General features: G+C 48.2%; 1 protein-coding gene across 1 annotated transcript; it reads right to left on the bottom strand.

Moving 5' to 3' along the window:
- Window positions 1–9,188: 9,188 nt before the first annotated feature.
- Window positions 9,189–13,322, bottom strand: CHRAC1 (chromatin accessibility complex subunit 1). The gene is made up of 3 exons (XM_004387360.2): window positions 13,049–13,322; window positions 10,775–10,901; window positions 9,189–10,143 (listed from the first exon to the last, which is right to left on the bottom strand). Exons 1-3 carry the CDS (start codon window positions 13,193–13,195, stop codon window positions 10,019–10,021), a joined length of 399 nt encoding a protein of 132 aa, XP_004387417.1. The 5' UTR covers window positions 13,196–13,322; the 3' UTR covers window positions 9,189–10,018.
- Window positions 13,323–18,999: the final 5,677 nt, after the last annotated feature.

Below are 18,999 nucleotides of genomic sequence, written 5' to 3'. Positions count from 1 at the left end.
AGCTTGTGAACCCTGGCCCCGCCACCTGTGTGTATGCTCATGTCGCACCGACGCCATTGTGGTCCCCACTGACGCTTCCTGGAATAGCTGTACTTTTTTTTTTTTTTTGCCATTTTATTGTCTAAAATGAATGTATTGGCTCAGCCAAATCACTACAGAAAGTGGTTTCTAAATACCTTTCAGTTAAAAAAACAAGTGCAGATAAAGGCTACCTCTGACTTCTCCACAGATTCATGTTTGCGCTTAAGCTTAGTGACCCACACTGAAAACAGCCAAAATGTTGCCCAAATAAACCAAATTGTGAACATCTCTCTGTTCAGTGCTGGCTTGAACACGTGTGCCATACTGTGACCCTTGGGCGGCCCTCCCGCTCGGCCGGGGCTGGGCCAAGCGCCTCCAGTGCTGCCCATCTCCCAGATCCTAACATTCTCAGAGGCCAGCATGCTGCCCTCACAGGCCGGCGTGTGCCACGAGACCTCGGAGCAGATGACTGTCCTGACTGGCTTTTCACTTCCCTGTCCCTTTTTTTCCTGCTTTACTTGCAAATGGGTTGAAAATGGCTCCTTCTGCTCCCTTCTCCCTTTTTGTACACTCTGGAAACTCTTGAAGGTGCTTAAACACCAACTCGCGTGCAGAGAGTGCAGCCGAGAGAGCTGCATGCTTCGGAAGGCAGTGCAGGCAGAGTTGACCTTTGACTTGGAACCTTGAGTTAATACCGCTCCCTACTTAATGATGACCTAATGTTTGAAAGCAAACCTTCTGTTCAAATCTGGAGCCCTTTGTTAGGTGGGAACACGGGGCCGCCGCTCGCGGCTTGAAGGAGTTCCTGCTAACAGTGCTCTGAATGGTCTGTCTCTACCAGCTAGCAGGAAATCATCATCCCAGGGTCTGTTCATGACTGGACACCTGCCCTGTGATTAACCACTTTGCTGTCAGAAATGTCACCCACCCGCGCGCCGTGCCGTGGGTCACCCACCCGCGCGCCGTGCCGTGAGTCGGCCGAGCCTCTGCTGCCTTCACGTCTTTCTTCAGGCTCCTGAAGTTCCCGAGTCTTCTCAAGCTTGGCATCTGTTCCAAAGCACCTCTGTCGGTTCACTGTTGAGTTAATTCTTGGGGGACGGCTGGATGGCTCTGTGTTTGCAGATGTCTGCATGTGTGGTGGTGGCGCTGCCCCGTGCGGAGCTGGCTCTGGTCCAGGGATGTCCCAGGCACCGTCCCCTGAGAGCAGGGCCTTGAGCGCCGTCACTCCAGGCTTGACACTCTTTGTTGGGCCCCGTGGCACGCTCTGATTCCAAAGAGCTCGTTGTCCTTCGCAGCCTCTAAGGATGCTTTGTGGTTCTGCGATGACACTGTTCTGTGCACACAGGCTTCCCAAGAGTGGACGTTTGGGGGGGCCACAGTGTCCACACACCCTGCTTCGCTGGCCACTGCCAGTCTGCTGGGGCAGCCTCAATGGTTCAGCCAGCACCTGATACAGGTGCCCCGAGGCGCCCCTGAGTCCCCAGTGTGAACTGTTGGCCTCAGATCTGTCAGCACAGGCTGACGCATGAGGGCGTGGAAGAGCCCAGTGCTTGTGCTAACACTTTGTCTCGGTCGGTGTGGAGATCTAGACGTGCTGGTGTGGTAGGTGTGCTCGGTGGTGTGACAGAAGGGCTATGTCCCCCCTCGCCCCGCCCCCTTTTGGGGGGTTGGCAGGGGGCTGAATTATTTCCTATTTAAAGTCTCCTTGGATTTAAGTAGTTCAGAACTAGAGCCACATGATAACTCTTCCCCAACGTGTCTCCAGGAACTGCTTGTTGAGGCCACCCTCCTCCAGCGCTTTCTGAACCTTTACAGTCCTTCAAACCAGTGGGCTGATCCCAAGGACACCCACACCCCCGGCCAGGGCAGCCGGAGCACACTCACCACTGGGCTCCGCGGCACCAGCCAAGGTGCTCATGTGGGCCTGGAGGCGCCTTAGAACCCTGGACATGGTCTGAGCACCCTGGGCAGGGAGGGCTGTGTCCATTGGGCGCCAGGCCCATCTCTGATCCCCTTGTGCTCTGGCCTGAGTGAGCTGTGGAGGACCCAGGCCCGCAGTGCCCTCGCAGAGTCACGCCAGGCCATGCTTTGTCGGGACACAGCCTGGGCTCCTCACACGACAGTCCCTGACCCTCTGGGGCTCCCACCTCAGCTCCCGACTCTGGAAAGTGCTGCCCACACCCAGCGTGCAGGGAACTGTCTGTTCCATGGCATGACTTCCCATAGGCCCTGGCCGGGTCCCCACCTGCTGGGCCGTCAGGAAGTCAGTGCATGACCCATCTCTCAGCCAGGCTTTGACCATAAGCATCGGCAAAGCCCCAGGGCTTGGTTCGCATAGTCACTCAACAACAGTATTTATTCTAGCGGAACTACATTTTAAAAAAAGAATTAGAACCTTGTCTTTGTGAAATGCTCGTGAAGTCCTCAGCTCCAAGGTGCTATCCAGCCGTTTCCCCCTTCTCCTGGAACGCTGCTCTTGCTTGGCTCGGGGACCTGAGGTGTGGGTGTGACCCGGAGCCGTCCACATAGGATTCGACTCTAACATGCCTGAAATCCAGCTTCTATCGCAAACTTTTAGCAGTTTTTTGGCTCATGGTCTAATTACAAATCATCCTTCCCTGTCAAGGGAAGATTTCACTGGGTTTAAGTGGGGAAACAATACAATGTCTTCGTTTTTTAAATTTGTAGGAAATCTTTTTTGATGACTCCTCTCGTCCCTGCTTTCTCCCCAGGCCCTCCCTTTGGGAAGATGGGGCCTTTTCCTGGGCAGAATTGAGGGCTGAAGAGGGGATAATAGGTTCCCAATTTCAGTCCCTCTTCAAAGCCAAATACACACGCCTGACTCAAATCCTGACGTGTATTGAGCACTAAACTGAAACGTGAGCCATGAGTTAGAGGTGGATTTTACTGTAGTTGTTGAAGGTGTGAATTTGTGTTTTATAACTGTAGAGGCAAAGGAGTTTTCAACTTTTTTAAAAAGCCTAAGAGAATAAGTTTCTGTGCAGCAAAGTGGCTAATTACTCATTAAATTCAAGAAGAGAATCCAGACTGTTCTTACCTCTGGTACACTTCAGATTACTTTCCTAATATGTTTTTAGGGCTTACAGCCCTTGGTTTTCTCAATTTTTCTTGTTTATTTTTAGAAATAATTTTAAAAGAACCAAAAATGAACTTAAAAGTCCCCCAGATGGATCTTGCCCCTTCTTAACTTTTCCCCACAAGAAGACATTGTCAGTGCAAACATATTGTGACCATTGGAAGTTGACTGTTCCTGGAGAAGCTGAGCAGCTCACAGGGCCTCGCGTCAGGTGGTGCCCCGTGTCGCGTCGCGGGCTCCTGTGCACCTGTGCCGTGGACCTGCGCAGCGCCGTCTGCTGCTTGCGGTATAGACACCATGCAGTGCTGTTTTGTGACGTGGACAGTCCCTGTACAGACACTTATCTCTATCCATTGGCCTCTGTATGGTTTTTCACCTGCTACGTGGATTGTAAAGTTAATTATAAAACGATAGTCCCTGCTAACTGCCATTCTGAGGCTCTGTCATCTGTGGTTCGTCACCATTCCGTGTGTCTTGAGGATGTCCCACGCTTGCATGATGCTTGGTGGCGATGCCACTTTCAACTAAGCCTTAATCAGATGTTTCGCTTGTAAGTTTCAGAGTATGCAAAACTGTCAGGCAGCGCGAGTCTACGCTGTTCAGATCAAGATGCTGTACCATAACACACCAAGTCTTTTCTCCGGAGTTAAAAAGGGAAACTTTGTGACGCAGATGTCTGTCTGTCTCTCTCTCTCCCTGGTCTGGTTTCACTGTCTCCACTGCTTCCTGAGGATGGACCATTGTGCGTCTCGGTGACCGTCAGTCAAAAGGCCTGGTTTGAAAGTCTTGAGCCTTTTTCAGGGTTATTTTTCAATGTTTTATTTTTTGTTTTCCTCCAGTCCGAGGTTTATTTATGGCTGATGGAGAGAATGATCTGGGTGTACAGTTTATTTGCAAACCTGCTCGTGTTCTAAGCTTTCTTCAGGTAGTGCCCCCTGCCATTGCTTCTGCATACAATTACCATGGATTTTTGTTCCTGTAAAAGCCTCTTAAATTTAGAGAGAAAATGGAGGGGACCCAGCTTTCTTTACAATGTGGATCTACCTCAGTTAAACAGTTGGGTGCTATTTACTAAGTCTGTCAAATTAAATTGGAAACAGTAACCAAACAGTGAGATACAGCTCCACACGAAGCTTGAAATCATCATTTCCGTTTATTTAATAGTATTTTTTTATTTATTTTGTGCCTTTTGTGTTGAATCCTAATGCATTGAGAGGAAAAAAAATCAGTATAAAATTAATTTTTACTGCAGGTGGGGAGAAAAGCCCAACTGGCCTTGGAATTTGATAGGTTTTCCCCCAGCCAAGTACTAACATGGATTAGAATCCCAACTGCCCTCTTGTGAAAGGAAAAAAAGAAGTCCGAGAGCAAATTTAACATTTTACAAACCATAAATTCCGAACTCTTCTACGCACATATTTTATCGCTATCACTTCATTTTCTGTGCCAACGAAGGGGAGGCCAAAAAAATCACAAGTACTCTTATCATTGCTTTGTAGCCATTCATGCTCCCCTCTTCCCCGGCATCGTTTGTGAGTTTATTTCCTAGGCAGCAAATGGGCTGTCCTCGATTTCCTCTCTCTTGACCCAGCCGGTGGAGGTGCTAATGACCGTCCCAGAGACGGGAGACCGAGCTGTGTGCAGGGCGGGGCCTGCCTTCGGCAGCAGCCCTGGCTTTTCTGAAGGAGGAGAGCTTTGTGGCCGGCGAGGGAGTCGACGGCTTTCCCTGCTTTCTATTTGGCCATTTACAATTCTAGACTTTTCCTACTACGGCGATCTTTGATTACTTCTTTGGAGGTAACACAATATTTTAGAGTCTTAAGAATTTGATTTCATACCAGTAAAAACTAGACGATAGGGATCTGCCCTTTAGTCTGTAGTTTTACTATTTTCCAAAGATCTCTGAATTTTACAAGAGAACCAACATTCCTTAGTGGCAAAACTTTGAACATTGATTTGGGAGGCTTTCTGCTGCAGGATCTCAAAAAACTGGGGATGATTCTAGTTAAATGTCTTTCATTTTTAAATGTCCATCGGGTCGATACTTAAGCTATATTTTGTAAAGAGTAAATCATCCTTTAATATGCTGCATATAAAGATCAGCGTTGTTGCACTTTGTCTGTAATAATAATGCCCTACAATTGGCTCGCTAGGAAGCATTTGTTTTTAACCTAACAAGAGTACTTTGGGGCAGGGGATTAAATTTATATAGGTACCTCGAGAAAAAGAACCTGAATATGCTGCATTTTGTTTCTTTAGCCTTTACATGTAGCATTTTGTTTTGCTTGTATTATTTAGGTGTATGCTTTTTGGACCCCCATAGACTATAGAAAGAAAATTTAAAGTTACTCTTGTAGGAATATGGTATCCTTTTTTTTTTTTTTTTTTAAACTTAGCTGCAATATCTGGTTAAAAAGGTTGCCCGACGTTAGAATAACGCTCTACCCAAACAGACCTGAGGCAAAGGATGCCGCGTTTATAACCAGACGAGGTTCCCAGTCCTTCCTGTTCATGCTGCTTCCTTGATTCTTTTCTCCATATCATCCAGAGGTAAGATAACTTCTTTCCTAAGTTCAAACTTTAGCAAGAATAATGGTATCTTAATGTTTTCAACACAGACCTCACAAAATTGCCATCTTGAATAAGTAGCATGATCCTAAAGGTATCGCTGATAGCAGACAGCCCAACCAATCTGGTGGCTCAGAGGAGCCGATCTTCCCCTCTCCATTGGCCAGCACTCGCCCTACCTGAACGGAGGGGGAGTGGTCTTGATTTGACAAAAGATAAACTGGTGAAGAAAGCTAAAGGCTGACACACTGAGCATCTACTGTCGTGTTTAAGCTTAGCTGGGTCCTTTCAACTTTGTTTTACAGCTTACTAGGTTAAGTAGTTTGCACTATTTTTGCAATAAATTCATGGAAACCCTAACAGTTACTTGTTTTGTTTCTTACTGTGTGTATATAAACTAATACTAAAGGTTTGGCATAGTGTTTTTTCACCTCCTTACATAACCCTTAACATGCACAGAATGCTGTAAATCTGATAAAATATGATGTGAATGATATTTTATAAAGTTATTTTGTATGGTGTCAATTTTGTTTTGCCTCATAGTATGTCAGCAAAAAATAAATAAAATTCCTCATATTTACAGCTGCCTCTTTCAAAGATCTTTAATTACTCACGTGTTTATTTGGGCGCTTCCTTCCACACAGGTTAAGATTCCAGGTTTCCAAAGTGGGAGCTCGGCCTTCAATGACAGAAGGCAAGAGCCGACTTCTACAACATTGGGCCTGTTCCTTGTATATTCAATAGAGCTAGGCACGCACTAGAGAACTTAGGGCTTGGGGGGTGAGAACCACAGGAATGAGCTGGCCAGGAGTGAGAAGAAGAGATGTGGTGCGGTGGAGGACAGCCTCCTCTTGCAGCCAGGGAGAAAGGATGACATATACAGCAGCTGACACCCGATAACGTGGAAAGCCCCATGTCTTGTGTCAAGCATAGGATTCAGAGCTGCCCACGTCTGGGGGTCTCGCCTGCTGGGTCACTGGCCCCCTCTGCCCGACAGGGTTTACATACCTTCACACTGCTCTGAAGTCCAGGCAGCCTCACTCTGATCCACTGTGTGTGCTGAATACCTGGCGCTGGGAAGGGCAAGGAAAGCTGCTGGGATGCACATTATTGTTGGAGCCGGCCAAGGTTTTATCCTAGCTTACAGCTACTTTCTGATTTGAGAAAGAATATTGTTCGTTACAGACAGAAAATTTGAAAATTTAGATAAACACGAAGAAAAATTATCTGTTATCACCACTGAAGGTACTCTTAACATTCTCGTATATTTTGTTCCTCACTCTTTTTGCAGGTACACAAGTTTTAACAGATTTGAGATTTTTTTTCAATGTATCTGGGAGACCCTGTACTTTAATTGTGGTAAAAATATATAGAACATTGGGCCCCGTCCTTCTTACTTCTTAGTATCCAAAACCACAAAACATCTTGGTGGCCCACTGGCCTTGTGGAATGCTAGTCGGAACTGGAAATACCTACAGGAACTGATGCGAGGTTGAGAGATGCTCACACTGATGGTGGGATCTGCAATATCCTCATTTGATAAGATCTTGATGTCTTATTGTTTCATTAACATTTGCTGGTCAGAGGCAGTGCATGAAAAGCGTTATATGAATTAGGAGAGGATTTCAGAGAATCAACAGCTCCCTAATTGGAAGGTGTACAGTGGGTGTTTATGCTTCATGTAGGATGAACAGACCAGCAGGAATGGAAAGTGAACGTAGGAAAAGTAGTGGGATATAAAGGAGACTGAGATCAGTGTCAAGGGACTTGGATGCCAAGTTAGGAACTGATCTCATCGACAACGGGAAGGCTCTGTACCCTGTTAAAAGCCACGTGGTAGGAGGAGAGTTCTCGTCTGGGACTTGCATCCCAGCCCCACCACTTCCTAGCTGCATCTTGCATTTGCTCCTTACCCTGGGCTTCCATTCCCTTTGTGAAAGGTAGAAACTTACTCTGCAAGTTGTAAGGATTTGATGAAAATGTACGCAATGCACAGAGAACAGCCCCCAGTGGCTATTAGAATATCATATCTTTAACATAATGACCAGGAGATTAATCTTGATAAAATTGTCTTGCTGATCTGATAGAAGTACAATGGAAAGAAAGACCATAAGATAGTGAGAAAACCAGTTTGGAAGCGACCAGAGCAGCCTAGCACATGGTCCAGGGAGGAACACGGATCAGAGCTCAGGGAACCATTGCATCGGAAGTGCTCGCGTGGCTCAAGGAGACTTCAACTTATCACCCACAACAACCAGCTAGGGTTTCTCCTTGGGATTTCTTAAACAGCATCCCATTACCGTCCGCAGAGATGCTGAGGCCAAGCATGGCACTGAAAGATACAGACACTAGAGATCTCTGTGACCTCGGGCCTGGCGAGGAGCTTCTCGGATACGACACAAAAAGCATGGTCCACAACAGAAAAATATAACTGATAAACCGGACTTCTTCAGAGAACGTCTACTCTTCAAAAAAAGCTGTTAGAACAAGACAAGCCACAGACTAGTTGCAAATCACATCTCAGCAAAGGACTTGTATTCAGAATACATAAAACTCTCAAAGCTCGGCAACAGAACAACCCAATAAAAAGATGGGCAAGATTGTGATGCTTCAGTACCAAAGGCGTACAGATGGCGACATCGTTAAAATGAGAGAGGCGCAAATTAAAACCTACGCCTACTAGAAGGGCTAAAATGTGAAAAAGAAAGAAAAATCAGATGCCAAGTGTTGCAGAGGACACAGGACTGGAGCCCCATATGGTGCTGGTGGGAAGGCAGAACGGTAGGGCAAGTTGGAAAAGTTTGGCGCTTCTTATAAACTTAAACATACAATTCCGCTCATAGGTGTTCACCCAGGTGAAGTGAAATCCTGTATTCACACAAAAACCTGTACTCAACCCAAGTAGGGAATTATCCATTTAACTGGAGAGTGAATAAACAAGTAGAGCCACACAAGGGAATGCTATTCAGTAGTAAGAAGGAATGACCACTGACAGACACGCAACACCACGGATGAAGCTCGGGTGCGTTATGCCGCGTATAAAGAAGCCAAACCCAAAGGCTACAGACTTGTGATTCCATTGCGATGCTATTCTGGAAAAGGCAGGGGTCGGGCGGTAAGCTAGGGTCTGCAGGCCAAATCCAGCCCACTGTGGTTTTGTATGGCCTGTGAGCTAAGGATAGTTTTTACATCTTTAAATGGTTGGAAAAAATCAAGAGTATTTCATGACGTGAAAGTTACACAAGATTCAAATTTCAGTGTCCAGAAGTAAAGTTTTGTTGGAACACAGCCACACTCATTCCTTTATCAATTGTCTACAGCTGCTTTTGTCCTGTGATGGCAGAGAGGAACAGTTGCAAAAGACACCACATAGGCCACAAAGCCTAAAACGTATACTATCCGGCCCCTTCCGGAAAATGTTTGTTGACTCCTGCTAAAGGGGCAGGGTGGGAGGGTTTGATTACAAACAGACAGCACAAGGAGCATCTGGAGGATGATGGAACTTCTCTGTACTGACAGTGGTGGTATAAAGAAAGAACAATGAGACATACATTCAACGTATGTTTAAAATGTTTTTAAGAAGAACGTGCTTGTAATAAGAAGCTTATGCAGAGGTAATACTTCTTTTTGTATTTGATAATTCTGACTTGGGATTTTTCTCTCGGAGTAGAAGTGTTACAAATGTATGTTTTTAAATCTTAAAAAGTTTTAGGTAGCAAGCACAGCACTACAGCAATAAAGGCCTTCAAAACTAGTTTCATAAAACATTTTAGTGTGAAAATATATACAGATTTTAACAAAAAAGTATATTCTTTTACAGTTAAAAAATGCAATGGTTGGACAAAGAGTAAACATTTTCTTGAAATATAAAAATTCAAATGTAACATACTACCCATAAACTACATATTTAGCTAAAACTGGATCTAGTTGGTTACAAGACCTAACTTCAAAATATACACATATGAATTTATACAGCTGATATTTAGAAACTCTTCAAAATCTATCTGTAAATTAAGACGTTGAGCAAAGTTGTTTTTGCCTCTGCAGCTCAGAGCTGTAGCAGACCAACGGGCAGCGCCGGACTCTGCAGGCAGCTCGTCTCAGTAACCCTCAACTGCAGTGTGGGCCTGAAAGACAGGCTGCTCTGGGGGTTACTGCCTGTTGGCTACTTATGGTGGAGCTGCGTTAGATGCTGTCTCAGCCAGGGGAGATGCCATCTCCTTGAAGGCTCTGAAATCTGAAGAGACTGAAGTCACGGAGCTGTGTTTGCTTCAAAGCGATGCTGTCCAGAAGGCCCCGCCAGGCTGATCTGTGATGTGTTTCCTCTTTGGTTTAGGATTCAGCTTCGTCATTGTCACCTTCATCACTCCCATTCTCTCCCTCCTCCTCGTCTTCTCTCTTCTCCTCTTTAAGCATTTTCAGGTATTTACTAGCTAAAATCTTCTTTGGTAATATATCTTAGAAACAGAAAACTTACATTAGCAATTGGTTATGACGGACCATGAACACATCGATGCAAATTTCAAATCAACTAGTTCCTGCTTTGACCTCTAGAATAGGTTCCAAAGACAAAATTCAGGTTATGCTTCTGGGTGAACTATCAGAGAATCTAGCGCAGCCTCCTGACTCATGCTAAAGACCGTTTCCACTGACTGCAAACCACATGCTGAGGAGGACCATGAGCTGCCTGACCTGAGAGCGGCCAGGCCACCCAAGGGCCAACTTAAGCTCTCCAGCTATGGCCCTGTTTCACTGAGGCCAAGTATTAGTCTCTCTGTTTCTGGGGCCCAGGAGAGCAGCCCTGAGTTTTCCCTTCAGGAGCAGGGTGGATCCTGAAGGGGTGGGTTGGTCGGGCTCACCTACCAGCCAGCTAAACATTCCTGTGCAGCTTTGTTGACTTCATTATTGTTCTAGGTGACCCACATTACAAAACATTCAAACAGAAAGAAAACTAAAAATGTCTTCCTGTGCCAGGTCATGGTAAACTTTGGCACCTGGGGAAAACAGCAAAGTATCTAGTTCAGGGAGAGCAGAACAGAAAACGCAGTAAATTACAGAGCATTTTTTACTTGGGATGTTTCAAAGTACCTGAAAGAAAATGAAAAGTTTCCGATTCCTCTGCAGTATTTGACAGGTCACTGTAAGTCAGTGCTCTCTTTTCTTTTCCACTGCCGTGTTTGTAGGAATAGGTGGCTAGATACTGAACAAAGAATTCCTAAAACAAAATGAAAAAGTACAATGAAAGCTAGGCTCTGAAAACTTAACACAGAACTTAATTTTTTAAATTACATTAAGTTTAGATGACTGCAGATAATCTTGGTCTCTCAAATTAAATTACAGGCACTCACTGGGGGAGAGGAACATGAGGTCATAAAGCAAGCAAGGCCATAGCAAAGTTGGTGGGAAACAGGCCTTTCCCAGAGGTTTATTTTAGATTTGTAACTTATGAAAAGTATTCACAAGTGATTAAAGGATGAGTCATAAATGTTTGATGACCACTGTCTACACTAAGAAAAACGAGAGACCATTCAAAAATTCTGTTAGGCTCAGGAACACATTTCTACTCTTCTATTGGAATGCATTGTTTCTAAGCAGGGCTTTGAACCGGTTCCGGTTTGAACCCCTACGAGAATCTGCCTTTCCACCCCAGATATACTGAATCAGAATTTACATTTTAACAAGATCCCCAGGGTGATTCTTACGTATAATAAACGTGGAGAACCACGGCTCTACTAGCACTAGCGGTTCTCAGAATTGGTCCCTAACCAGCAGCATTAACGTCACCTGGGAACTGGTCAGAAATGCAGATTCTCAGCAAGGTTTCTTACCAGAACACCAAGGGTCTGAAGCCCTGTTTCTAAGGTGCTCCACCTAGAACTATAATAACGTCCAGGATCTGAAGGTGAAAAGTGGCCACACTTCCCTGCTTGCCTCAACACCTTCTCTGCGTTGGGAAATGACACAGAATCCTCAGACGGACCTGGACTGAGCCTCTCTCCACGTTTTTATATTAAATCCATCTGGCTCAGTCAGTAACGGCTTAAAGAAGTGTCTTCCTTCTTTAATATCAACAGAATGAAACTACAGGAAAACAAACGCCCTGGTATCAATGCTGAATGTACAAATATGTTCCCGTGCTCTAAAAAACCATGGCTCAAGCATAAAGCAGGAAAGAAATGTGTGCTCTCCACTTCCTTGGCTGTAGTCCAACATGTTGTAGGGACGCTGTGTACTGTCAGTTTACACATGGCTCAGTCTCAGGAAACAAAGAGTTCTGGCCTACTGCTACAAAAACCAAAAACAAAAAAAAAACAAAAAACACCACCTATTTTGCATCTAACAAAGGGACAGTGCAAGTTATAAAACAGTTCCCTGGAATCACTTAAATTCCGACTCGGGGAGTCCTGCCCAGGAGAGGTGGGGTGACATTTGGCGCGGGCAGCTCGAGAACGGAGGGCTCCGCGGCTGCCCGGTTCCTCTCGAATTCAGGCGGAATGAACAGTTTAAACCAGCCACTCTTCATTTGCCTTCCCCCACCAGCACTGGAACTTCCGGATCCGCAGCCATGGCATTTGCGGGAGGCCCACCCCGAGAGCGGGGAAAGACGCCACCGCTCTCGGGACCCCAGAACCTCGAGACATAACGGAAGCAAAAAAAAAGGGAGGGTCGCGGCACCGGGCAACTGTGCGCGGGCTGAGGAAAAGGCCGGGGAAACTGAAGGAACTGGGGTAAGAGCGACGCAGGACGCCGCGCGGTGGGCGGGCGGGACCGGAAGACGCGCAAAGGAAGGCGGGAGCGACGCTGGTCGCGAGAAGCTCTGCATTGCGCAGTTAGTGGGCGCGCGGAAAAGGCGGGACGCAAGGGGCGGGGCGCTGCGAAATGGGCGGGACGGGAGGACGCGCGAAGGAGGGCCGGGGTGACGCTAGACGCGAAAAGCAGGGAACAGGGCGGTGAGTGCGTGCGAGAGGGACGTAGGGCGCGAAGGGCGGGGCGAGACGGGAGGGACGCTGGTCGCGAGAAACAAGGCGCTGCGAGGCGGGCGGGCGCGCGAGAAATCGCGGCAGTGACGCTGGCTGCGAGGGGCGGGGCGCTGCGCGGTGGGTGGGCGGACGCGAGAGACGCTGGGCGCAAGAGACAGAGCGAAGCGCATGTGGGCGGGGCTAGACGGCAGGAGGAACGCGGGACCCGCGATGCGCTGCGCGGGAGGGCGCGCGGACGGCGCGCACGCGCGAGCCCGCGCAGAGGAACGGCGGCGCGCGGGCCGAAGGGGACTGGGCAGTGCGGCGACGGCCCGGGGGGCGGGGCGCGACGGTTGAGGGCGGCCGCAACCCCGGCCCTCACTTACTCCTCCCCCTGCCTCACCGTGGCCTTGGCCGTGAGCACCAGCGCCTCCTGGTTAATGCTGGACACCTCGGGGGAGCTCTTCATGATGACCCGGATGCGGGACAGGGGCAACGACACCAGCCGCTGCTCCCCGCCCTTTTCTTTGCCGACGACCACCTCCGCCATCTCTCCACCCCCTGCCCCGCGGGCGGCAGCCGCGGCGGGCCCAACCGCGAGCACGCCGCAGCTGACTCCCACCGCGAGGCGACCGGCAAACAAAGTTGGTCCCGGGAAGCCAGAGTCCCGCTGCCCCGTGGGAGTTGTAGTGTTCAGAGGCGCGGCCGCGAGCTGGGGCGGCCCTTCCGAGGGGGACTACCGGCCCCGTGATGTCTTGCGCGCGCGGCGCCTCAGCGCAGGCGCGAGAACTCATGCGTCACTGATGCGCGTCGACACCGCTCACGTCAGCCGGCACTCGCCCTGAGAGCCCACCGTCTTCCGAGTCCTTTTTTCTTCACACGAGGCCGTAAAGAGTGGTGGGAAGGGTGTGTCACCTCGGAGCGAGCGCCCGCCGTATGCCAAGCTCTGAGCTAGGCGCCAGGAATACTGGGGCCAGCCCAGTGCCTGACCCCGAGCAGTTCGCTGTCAGCGCAGCGGGAAGGCAGACCCTGAGCTGGGGTCCAGTGTAGTAGGGTCAGGGGTAAAATCCAGGAAATCCAAGGGCAGGTCGGGGTGCTGCACAGGAAACGTGGCAGCGGAACCCGATTTAAAACAGTAGGTAAGAGGTCCACTAATAGGTGCCTAATCTGTGCTAAGACTGGGACTTTTACAGTGAACAAAAAGTAACGCTTTCCTGAAGCTTGCATTCTAGAGTGGAAAACGGGAAAAAAGTAAAAGCAAATATACTGTCTGGTAGTTGTAAATGCCATGAAGGAAAATAAAGCAGTGTAAGAAAATGTAGATTAATGGAGTAGTTTTTTAACCAGGTGACAGGGAAGGGGACGGGGCAGTGAAGCAAGAAAGCGAGCTCTATTGATGTCTGAAGAAGCTCTTTGTGGGAGAGAGAACAGCAAATGCAAAGGCCTTGAGGCGAGCTTTCTTAACCTTTTAGGGAATGTCTTAGTCATCTAGTGCTGCTATAACAGAAATACCACAAGTGGATGGCTTTAACAAAGAGAAATCTATTCTCTCTGAGTCTAGTACGCTACAAGTCCAAATTCAGGGCGTCAGCTCCAGGGGAAGGCTTTGTCTGTTGGCTCCTGAGGAAGGTCCTCGTCATCAGTCTTCCTTTGGTCTGGGAGCATCTCAGTGCAGGAACCTCAGGTCCAAAGGACACGCTCTGCTCTCGGCACTGCTTTCTTGATGGTATGAGGTCCCCGTGTCTCTCTGGACCCTTCTCTCTTTTATATCTCAAAAGGGGTTGGCTTAAGACACTAATCTTGTAGATCTCATCAATATAACTGCCACTGATTCATCTCATTACATCATAAGTAATAGGATTTACAACACATAGGGAAATCACATCAGATGACAAAATGAAAGACAATCGTACAATACTGGTAATCATGACATAGCAAAGTTGACATATTTTGGGGGGACACAATTCAATCCATGACAGGGAAGCTCAAAGAGCCCACTGTGTGGAGCCAGGTGTGCTAGAGGAGGTCAGAGGTAGCTAGGGGTTAGATCTTGTTGGATTTTTCGAGAGCCACGTGTTAACTTTCCATTGTCTATCAAAAACTCAAGTGCTATATAGAGCAAACAGTTGCATCTTCAGCCTTGAGTTGAGGCTAAAGAAGTGGATTTAGGAAGTGCTATCTGGTGGGTTTTCGACTCCGCGTCTCCGTGTGAAAGAGGAGAACTGCCCCATATGGTTTCCTAGGCTATAATCTTGATGGGAGCGGATTGCCAGGTCTTTCTCCCATGGAGCAGCTGGGTGGGTTCAAATCACCAGCCTTTTGGTTAACAGCTAAGCACTTAACCATAGAGCCACCAGGTGGTAGTTAAAGCCATGAGTCTGGATGGAGGTTTGGAGGAGAGTATGGCTAGAGAAGAAAGAGGTCTGAGGACTAGAGAACTCCACCATTTCAAGATTGGGTTGTTGTTGTTAGGTGCTGTCGAGTCGGTTCCGACTCATAGAGACCCTATTATAGGACACAGTAGAACTGCCCTATAGGGTTTCCAAGGAGCAGCTGGTGGATTTGAACTGCTGACCTTTTGGTTAGCAGCCGAACTCTTAACCACTGCCACCAGGGCTCCATCTCTCCATCATAGGATGAGCAAATCGACAAGTTGAGTGAAGAGGAATCCACGCTCTTCCAATTATGATATGTATAACTTAGATTACAGCACGTGATAATTGGGAAGAGAAGGAAAATCCAGCACAGGAGGATGGGAAGAAGTGGCCGTTGAATTCGTGGAAAACCAAGAGATTGTGATGTCCGTAAAGCCACAGGAGGACAGTGTTTCTGAAAGGAGAAACTGAAGAGCTGGGTCGAGTGCTGCTGAGAGGGCAGCCCAGGCCGGACCTCACACATCCTCCAGACTAACGCCATTTGTAACACTAGAAGTCTTCCTATCCCACTCGGCGCTAATGACCTGCTGGGTACTACAGCACTAGAAGGTGAAGGCCAGCAAGTGCAGGGACAGTGCCTTCAGCACTGTGACCCTGGGTCTGGCCCAAACATTGAACATGGGATAGATGCTAGGTACTGCTAGGTGCAAGGACTGCAGCTGGTAAGCAAGACAGCCATGGTCCATGCGCTCATAGAGCTTACTTTCCAGGACTCCACACGCCTGCCTGTGTGGAGTGGACCTAGGGGTTTGCTTCATCTCCGACGATGAGTGTTGGGAAGCAGACAAACCAGCAGGAGGGTGAAGAGGTAGCAGGTGGCTGGGATGGGGGCACTGGCTGCTAGACATCTGTCAAGGAAGGTTTTTCTGAAGAAGTTACCTTTGAGCCGAGACCCTAGTAGTGAAAAGGAACTGGCCTTCCAAGATAGAGGAGTGGGAGTATATTCCCAGTAAGTGAAGTCACCACTGGAAAGGTCCTGAAAGCAGGTGAGCCCACCAGGGCCCCTGTTTTGAGAAGTAGGAAGAGACAAAGAAGCAAATCTGCAGACTGGAAAGGAAGAAAATGTTCTTTTTTTTTTTTTTTTTTAAAAGAAACAAGCTTCAAACCTAAGACAGTAGGAGAATGAAAGAATATAATCCTGGGAAACTTGCCTGTCCTGGAAAAAGCACACTGATTGAGTGTATCATTCTGTTGTCAGTTCTGTTATCCATAAGCTCACTTTATCTTCACAACACCCCAGGAGGTGTTGTGTTTTGCACCAATCTCATCCTTCCATGCTCCACTCTCTGTCTGTATCCCAGGATGCTAGAAGCTGTTAGCTACCCTTCCCAGAATCCCTTGCCAGTGGCTTCTGGTTGGGTTCTGCCAGTGGAAGGCACTGGTGAGAGACTAGGGAAGGAAGGAAGAAACATTGTTCATCTGCTTCCCTGGAGACATTAGCAGCAGGGTGGCGACTGCAAGGGGTTTTCAGGGAGCGCCACCAGCATGGGTAGGGGTTTGAGCAGCTGCTTTGAGGATGAGCCCCTGGGTTTCTGCTCAGTAGCTGCAGCACCTCCAGAAGCTCAGCGGCAAGTGTGGACTCCAGATACAGCAGCCACCCCCTGAAAGGGTAGAATCTCCTCCCTTTTGCTCAAAAGCACCATCCCCTTCTCCCTCAAGCTCCTCCTGCTCTTCCAACATCCTTGTAGCCAGTTCTTGGCATTATTAAACCTCTCTCAGCAATGTCTAGAGAACGGTCTGCTTTTCCCGTTGAACACTGAAGCATATGTACTTGGTCCTGGGAGTGGTCCTAGCAAACAGACCCACAAAAATAGGAATCTGGGAACATGGTGCTGGCACATAGAGGTGGCCTCGCTGACAACATCCCCTGGCGAAGCACTTACTAAATCATTACCTGTCATTGCCTGGAATGGAGTGCCTGGTGAAGGCAAGGCTGCTGCATGTGACCGTCGTGGTGGGAAGGGCATGTGGGATGGCTGGCTGCTTCTGATTGCATTGGAGAGATTTCCCAAAGATAATTAAAAGCTCAGGGCTTTAAACTCTCAGGTCAAACGTGATCAGAGAATCAGCTCCTAGATTTAAAAAAAAAAAACAAAAAAACAACAACTTCCCTTCGTGTTGATTCCGACTCATAGTGACCCTACAGGACAGAGTAGAACTGCCCCATATGGTTTCCAAGGAGTGGCCTGAGCTCTTAACCACTGTGCCATTTAGGTCTCCAGTTCCTAGATAGCCATGAGAAATTTTTATAGCCTCAGGGCTGATACAGTAGAAGGTCAGACTAAACCTTTGATCTACCTGATGTATAATTGTAAGTTGAATTCATAGCTTTACCCTAGGTCTTTATGTGAAGTTAGGTTATTGAGTGGGAAGAGTGGGTCCCTAAGAGTTAGAATGGGGATAAAAAATAAAAAAACATTGCCCTCGAGTTGATTCTGACTCATAGTGACCCTACAGGACAGAGTAGAACTGCCCCCATAGAGTTTCCAAGGAGTGGCTGCTGGATTCGAACTGCCAACCTTTTGGTTAGCAGCCGAATGCTTAACCACTGTGCCACCAGGGCTCCAGAATGGGGATAGCTGGGGGGATACAGACAAATCTGAGACCCTTTAAACCCCCAATCCCTCTGAGCCTCTTTGTCAGTGAAGTGGCCTCTCCTCCCCATCTGAGATTGTTGCTGTTAGTTGCTTGCACTCATGATGACCTTATATAAAAGGGAGTGAAACAATCTTCATGATAGTTGGTATGTTTGCGTCCATTGTTGTGGCCATTGCGTCAACCCATCTCCTTGAGGATTTAGCTCCTTTTCGCTGACTTGCCTGCCTTTACTTGAAGTCCTGTTAATGACCTCACGTGGGACGTTATCTGGTAAGGGGATGCTGAGTCTTCTGAAGACCTGCCGCTTGCTAACTTCTCGTTTGTAATTTGAGCCTTGTCCCAGCCTGCCGACTTGGGAGGAAACGTTTACACACTGGAAGAAGGATATCTGACCATTTTATCAGCAGAAACCTGGAGAAAATATAGGGAACGCATTCCACTGGTGCAGTCTCGATGGACAGAGAACGAGGTCGGATCAGCTGAACTGACCATGTGGCTGATTTACCAGACAGAGATCCTGGATGTGGTGTGTTAGCACCGGCAGCAGGAGTGAGCTCCGACGGTGGCCTAGCTCAGCTGGTGTACTGCGTGGGTGGCTTTCTTTGCCTTTAGTGGCAATACTGCCACGTGTGAGTGTGCCATTCTGACCCACCAGGTGACCCACAAAGAGACCACACCCACTGCCGTTGAGTCAATCCCGATTCATAGAGGCCCTGTGGGACAGAGTAGAACTGCCCCACAGGGTTTCCAAGGCTGTAAATGTAAATGTGACTGCCACATTTTTCTCCCATGGAACGGCTGGTGGCTTTGAACCACTGACCTTTCACTTAGCAGCCGAGTGGGGCCCAGAGCCGGAAAGGGCCCTCCAGCAGATCCGGGCTGGGAGTACCTGCACTCGGGGTACGGCCCACAGAGCTAGTGCACTTGTGTCTGTGATAGGTCGCAATACGAGGGTCAGGGCACAGACTCCCAGAGATTTGGAGCGAACACCCTGTTCTGCAAATGGCTTCTCCACTTGAGAAACAACTCCAGGTTTGCTGCTGGCCACTGGTAGAAACTCAATGCCTGACCACGAGAGCCCAAATGAGTATCTGAACCGGACGTTCCGTGATCCACCAGACACAGACCACATACAGTCTTCAAGAAGAAGCTGATGTATACTAAAACTAAAAACCGAACCCATCACCGCCGAGTGGGATTTTGACACACAGCAACCCTGTAGACGTGTACGAGATCAGCCTTACAAGATCCCTGGGTGGCGCAGGCGGGTAGGTGCTTGGCTGCTAGCCGGAAGGTTAGCAGATTGAACCCACCCAGAGGC

This window comes from Trichechus manatus, unplaced genomic scaffold, assembly GCF_000243295.1.
Source record: "Trichechus manatus latirostris isolate Lorelei unplaced genomic scaffold, TriManLat1.0 scaffold00185, whole genome shotgun sequence".
Classification (NCBI taxonomy): Eukaryota; Metazoa; Chordata; class Mammalia; order Sirenia; family Trichechidae; genus Trichechus; species Trichechus manatus.
This window is presented reverse-complemented; position numbering and strand designations above follow the sequence as displayed.

Bases quoted from the DNA above. Each gene is read 5' to 3' on its own strand.
- CHRAC1 (XM_004387360.2), bottom strand. From the start codon at position 13,195: ATGGCGGAGGTGGTCGTCGGCAAAGAAAAGGGCGGGGAGCAGCGGCTG. The intron at 10,902-13,048 runs GTGAGGCAGGGG...ATTTTGTTTTAG, and splicing joins TGCTCACGGCCAAGGCCACG to GAATTCTTTGTTCAGTATCT. The intron at 10,144-10,774 runs GTACTTTGAAAC...TCTGTTTCTAAG, and splicing joins AACTTTTCATTTTCTTTCAG to ATATATTACCAAAGAAGATT.